Source organism: Rhinopithecus bieti, unplaced genomic scaffold (genome assembly GCF_001698545.2).
Source record: "Rhinopithecus bieti isolate Rb0 unplaced genomic scaffold, ASM169854v2 scaffold_49157, whole genome shotgun sequence".
Taxonomy (NCBI): domain Eukaryota; kingdom Metazoa; phylum Chordata; class Mammalia; order Primates; family Cercopithecidae; genus Rhinopithecus; species Rhinopithecus bieti.
The window spans coordinates 165,130-171,539 of record NW_016819405.1 but is presented as its reverse complement, the minus strand read 5'-3'; the positions used below and the strand labels follow the sequence as shown (position 1 = coordinate 171,539).

The 6,410-nt window shown below is 49.8% G+C and overlaps 1 protein-coding gene across 1 annotated transcript; it reads left to right on the top strand.

Moving 5' to 3' along the window:
- Positions 1-6: 6 nt before the first annotated feature.
- Positions 7-1,105, top strand: LOC108519722 (transcription factor SOX-3). The gene has a single exon (XM_017858940.1). The coding sequence runs from the start codon at positions 28-30 to the stop codon at positions 361-363; it is 336 nt and encodes a 111-aa protein (XP_017714429.1). The 5' UTR covers positions 7-27; the 3' UTR covers positions 364-1,105.
- The last annotated feature ends 5,305 nt before the right edge of the window (positions 1,106-6,410 follow it).

The window sequence follows — 6,410 nt, the reverse complement described above, 5'->3', positions numbered from 1 at the left end:
GCCGCCGCCGCCTCGGGCTACGGGGGCATGGCGCCCTCAGCCACAGCCGCCGCGGCCGCCGCCTACGGGCAGCAGCCCGCCACCGCCGCGGCCGCAGCTGCGGCCGCAGCCGCCATGAGCCTGGGCCCCATGGGCTCGGTAGTGAAGTCTGAGCCCAGCTCGCCGCCGCCCGCCATCGCATCGCACTCTCAGCGCGCGTGCCTCGGCGACCTGCGCGACATGATCAGCATGTACCTGCCACCCGGCGGGGACGCGGCCGACGCCGCCTCTCCGCTGCCCGGCGGTCGCCTGCACGGCGTGCACCAGCACTACCAGGGCGCCGGGACTGCAGTCAACGGAACGGTGCCGCTGACCCACATCTGAGCACCGGCTTGCGCTCGTCCACCCTTGTTCCCCACCCCTACCCCCACCTCCCGCCCCGCACCCCCAAGTTGGGACGCCTTGTTTAGCTTTGCTTGCCTGGGACTGTTGCCTTGTACCGATGATGGGGAGGACTGAAAGTTTTGCTGTAGCTGTCGGGTTTTGTACAAAAGCAAAAATAAGTCAGGAGCAGCGAAAATGGGACTTCTAGAGAGCTCCCTTGTCCCACGCCGCTGCTCCTTCTTTCACCTTTGTAGACTGGGAATTGCTGTGTTATTTGCAAAGAAAAAACAGCCCTCCCACCCCCACTCCTCCTCCTGAGTTCCTGGGTTATTCTGTTACATTTGAAAATGTTGTCTTGTTAGTTTGCAGTTAGCCAAGGAGTGAATGGGAGAAACATAGTATCAGGTGAGGCTAGTTGGAGAACTGCAACGCCTACGCCCCCAGTCGTGTCGCGTCTGTTTTCCTCGTGGTTTTTTGGGGGCGCTGACCGCTCCAAGCGGCGCGGCAGCTAAAGCCAATGTTAATTTATAGCCAGGTGTGCGTGTGTCTCCCGCCTCGCCGCCCCTGGCCGCGGGACAGCTTCTGTCCAGTCATGTTGAGTTGGTGATTTCTGCCGTGATCTGTTTGATATTTCGTCGCGCTAATGTGTTCAGATTTCGTTTGGGTAGTGGGGAGGGGCTACTTTGTTTCAGGTTTTTCAAGCTTTTACTCTTAATTCCTAAATGAGAGATCAATAAATTTTATAACCAACATGATGGAGTCCTGATAATTTTGCGGCCCTGAAACTTTTTTGCAGGTTGGGGAGGGGACCAACACTCGGTTTTACAAGAGATCCCATCCTAGGGGCGGGGTGGGACCTGGGGGGAGACAAGCATAATCTGAAATGGTTTCCTTTTAACTACTGGCGATCCACCATACACTAGCTTCCAATATTCTCAACTGAAACTTGGAGCAGAAAGCGGCTTGTCTTCTAGGACCGTCTCCCGAGAGCGGGCACACGGTGGCTAAGGCGCAGAGCCCGCCGCCGCGCACTTGTTGATCGCAGTGAGCGTCTGCTGAAAGTGTCTGCTGCCTCAGCCACGCGAGGCGGGGCTGGAAAGGCGCGGCCGCTGAAACCGACCAAAAACGGGGCACTTTTACCTTTGTGCACTGGGGCGGGAAGACATTTGAGCCTAGCTGAAATATTTACAAAACGAAAACCCTTCGGAAATCTCGATGATCCTATTAAAAATAAATGGTTACAGGGATCCCCAGCAGGAAACAAATACATTTCAACCCTGGTAGCTGAACCGCCGAGTCAACATTCAGCGCTGGAAGATTTGGTATTAAAAAGTACTCCTTAGATTTTCAAAGATCTCCGAAACTCCTCCCAGGCGTTTTGTTTTTAACGTGTCAACTCAGTCCACAGATTTGTTTTCCAGAGAAGGCTCCTTTTCATCCAGAGTCTCGAGCCCGCTTTCTACTCCTTCCCCCCTCCCCACTTTCCTCCAGTTCCTGACCCTTGGCCATTCCACTGTGCCCCCGAAGGGCCTTTAGTTTCGCGCCCAGCCACACGGCCCCAGTGTATCTGTTTGGGGCCTAGGAAGAAAACAAATAGAACCAGTGTTTTTTTACCCCCTCCTCAGCTGTTTGAGGTGATTTCCTTAATCCCTTTAATCCTGTTACCTCGCTATCCCAGAATAACTAAACTCAGCCTTTCCAATAAGCTTGGCCTGGTGCACTGTTTTTATCCTCATCCACTACTGACCACAGGTTTCTTTGCTTGAGGTCTGCTGGGACCCTAGGCGACAGAGTCTCCCGTAAATTGGTCCGAATTCCACATTTCCAGCCGGCTTCCTTTGTGCGAGCCAGTCATTCACCTGCGGGCCGGGGAGGGCCTGGGGATGGGGTGGGGAGGGGCTTTCTGAGGCTTCGGGGTCGTGCCTGCTTTTACACATCACTGAGGATCCTGGAGACTAAACCCACTCCGCCTCTCCAAGAAAGGTTGGGTCTCCCTGGGAAGGCAGCACCAGCCCCCTAAGACATTTCCACTGCCACCCCTCACCCCCCCACTCCATCCCCTACTGTGCAGCATGGGGTAGGAGGGGGCCGGCGTTGATTTACAGACCCACACGCTTTGCCCTCCACCCAGTCCTCCTCCTGGTCCTGCCGCGCGTCCAGGCTCGGGCTCGGGCTGGGGCTCGGGTTCGGGTTCAATCTCTGCCTCGGTACCACTCCCCCTTCTCCCAATCCCGGGAACGCAGACCTCGCGCCCCTCCTGGCTGGTTGGTGCTTCAACCCTTGCTACTGTGATTGGAGCAAACCCGCAAGCTGCCTGGTCAGTGAGTCTCATCTCCCCTTGCCCCTCAACCCGGGTGCTCCAAAAACCCGGGGGCAAGAGGAAACTCTTCTGTCCTATCTATGCCCCCATCATATTTTCACCGTGTTTGGCCTTCAATAAAATACCTGTCCGTAGGTTACTCTGCGTTTCCAATTGCTAGCAATTGTGGACTCAAATTTGGTCTGAAATGACTCCAGGAAAGGGAGGATAAAAACAAGCAATTCGCCCCCACTGCGGGAGGCGGTGCCAACAGGGGAATAAACTCTGACACCGCTTCTTTCGAAGAGTCTATTGTGCTGCTGCCTTCTTAGAAGTGCCAGGGTCACCCTTTTAGCGTGTCTCACATACTGCTCACTCTCTCTCCAAACATCCATGGCTTTGTGCTTCACTTTGTCTGATTTCCAAATTGCCTTTAAGAGAAAAGATTTCATCAATCAGCACATTAGGAGGATTTAAATACAGATGAAAGATTTTTTTTTCTTTCCTTCAGCAATAGGGAAGAGAACTGAACTGAACTAGAATGAAACTTTCATCTTCTAGGCCAGAGTTTTCAAACTGGGGCCCCTCCCCCACTCCTCCTCCCTCATGTCTGTCAGGGGAACTGTACCTTAATCAGTTTTATACATTGGGGTTCTGATAAGGTTTAATTTATAACAAGGGTTCTGCTGCTTAAACAGCAACAATAATGAAATCTGGTCAAACTCCAATTCCTCCTCCCTCCTCTTCCTTGTTTTACATAGGAGGAAACTGGCCCCAAAAGGGGAAATGACGGTGCTCAAGGTTGCGTAGCTGGTTCTACCGCGGCGCAGTGGAACCACACTCCCAGGGCTGGGAGGGTACTCTCTCCTCTGCCGGCCACAAAACCAAGAAAGAAACCAGTGAAATCACAGCCCCAGCTGCCCCTCAAAGCCATAATCCAGCGGGGCCTCTAGAGAGAGGTAATTCCTGACACAGAGACACCTACTAGCCACCTCTTGGTGAATGAAAGTGATGTGGGAAGCACCAACTCCTTACCGAAGGAAAATGACTAGTCCATTTTGTAGCTTCTATGATAGGCGCAGAGCTACTTTTTGGTGGGAATTACCCTAGGAAGAGTTCTGGTTTCCTATCTTCTGACTATACAACTTCCTTCATTAATCCCCTTCTAGAAATCTAGGAGGGGTGAAGGTGGGGCTGAAAAGGCGCATCCAAAATGCAGCCAAAGATTTATAGCAAAGATATTTATCACAGCCCTTCTTATGCAAAAAAGTTCCAAACAGACCAAATGTCCAACAGATGGAGAAAGGTTAAGTAAAATGTTTTAAAACTCTACTTTGCAGATATGAATCATTTACAGAGAAATTTTTAATGACACAGGAAAAAGCTTAAAGCACAAAATGTAAACAGCAAGGTACACAGAACTATATTCAGTGTATATGACCTTGACTATTTAAAAATAAGTATATTTGACTGGAGAGACATGCAAAAATGCAGGGTAGTGTTATGAATACTGGTTAGTCATTCTTCTTGTATTTTCCAACTTTCTCTAATAAGATTGCATTCCTGTTATCACTAGAAAAGGCAGGTTTAAAATATATTCTCTCCCTATCACAAATACAAAATTGTGTCTTCTTGTGAAAGAGAAAAGTTCAAGCCTTTCCTTCAGCTATTTTGGGGCAAGGAGGGGGCAGGGAGCCCCAGGAGCAGTAATCCTCTAGCTTTTCTCCAGGTTGGGGCCTGCAGTTAACACAAGCAGGACAAGCACACCAGAGCAACCCCCTGCCAATTCCCCTCCTCAGTAAGCAGGAGCAGGATCAGATTAGTGAGCAGCTCCCTCATTCTTCAGACCCACTCACTGGAGAAAAAGACCTCCTTGGGCGCCAAGCTGAACAGCCTGGGCTGCGGGGAGCTGGGGCCACTGAGGAACCAGAAGGCGCTTAAATGCAGGGGCCCGATCAACCCTCACTGCCCTCTTGAGAAGGGGGCAGAGAGCAAGCCCAGGGATGGGTTCCCAGGTCAGGCAGAGGAGAGGTTAGGTGGGCACCAACCAGCTGAGTGGAATACACACAACATCCTGTGTCTCTCCTTTCCATCGTCACCATCCTCATCCACACCACCAGTGTCATTTCTTGTTGGACCTCTGCCATGGCCTTCTTCTACCTGTTCTCACTGCTTCTACTCGGCCTGCTTCAACCCATTTTCCCTAGAACATTCACTCCACTTGCCCAACATAAATCCTTTCATTGTTAACTTTTTAAAGAACTTTCTGGTGGCTTCCTATTGATTGTGCTTTAAAAAATATCCCAACTCTCAAAAGCATTGCCTGATCCAGCTCTTGCCTACCTCTCTGGGTTCACCTCCTTGGACCTCTTACTCTTCCTTCACTCAACCTCAGCCTGGATTCCTTTTGAGAAATGTTTGTTGAATAAATAGATTATGGTTTGTGTTAGTTTCACACGTTAACACATTTTAAAGTCCAGTAATTGTCTTAAATAAAGATTATTATGCACAGTACATATTTTACTTTTTGCATCTGTAGGATTTCCCCCAAATCCACACACCAAGCACGGATTTCCTAACAATTACATCTATTGGCAAAAATGCATGGTTTCTTGCCTCAGGGCTTTTGAACTTGCTATTTCCTCTACCTAGAATGTTCTTTTCCAAGCTTGTTTCTCAAATAGTCCAGTGTCCTTCCGAACATCCCAGTTCACGCACCACTTTTTTTTTTCTTTATAGAGATGAGGCCTCACTATGTTGTCCAGGGTGGTCTTGAACTCCTGGGCTCAAGCACTCCTCCTGCCTCAGCTTCCCAAAGTGCTGAAATTACAGGTGTGAACCTCCACACTCAGCCACTTTTTCTTTTCTTATTTTTGGAGAGACAGGGTCTTGCTATGTGGCCCAAGTTGGTTTCCAACTCTTGGACATAAACAATCCTCCAACCTCAGCCTTCCAAAATTCTGAGATTACAGGCATGAGGCATGATGCCTATCCCTAGCACCACTTCTTTTAGAAAGGTTTTCATGGTGCCCTTCTCCAGAATAGGACAGATCTCCTTGTTATAAGCTGTCATAGCTCTGGGTGCCTTTCCAAGCACTGATTCCAGTGATCATTTTAATTAATTGTATGATTCTGCCTCTTGTCTGCTTTCTAGGCTGTGAGTTCCATGAAGGCAAAGACCGTGCCTACTCTTCACCAATACTCAGCACAATGCCTGTTTTATAGGAGGCTTTCAGAATATTCATGAGTGTTTATTGCATGTTTAGGAATGGGTACCCTGGGGACTTGAAGCCAATAGGATCAGTGAAAATCAAGATTGAATTTATAATTTTTTGTCTCCATCTCTTACCAGCTGTGGGCTCTTGAGGACATCACTTACTCTGAGCCTCAATTTGTTGAAATGTCAAGTGGGGACAACAATGTGTCCAGTTTGTGGTTAAGGATTCAATAAAAAACAGTGCTTTGGCTGGGCAAGGTGGCTCATGCCTGTGATCCCCGCACTTTGGGAGGCCGAGGCGGGCGGATCACGAGGTCAGGAGATCGAGACCATCCTGGCTAACACGGTGAAACCCCGTCTCTACTAAAAAAACAAAAATTAGCCAAGCGTGGTCCTGTAGTCCCAGCTACTTGGGAGGCTGAGGCAGGGAATGGTGTGAACCTGGGAAGTGGAGCTTGCAGTGAGCCGAGATGGCACCACTGCACTCCAGCCGGGGTGACAGACCGAGACTCCGTCTCAAAAAAAAAAAAA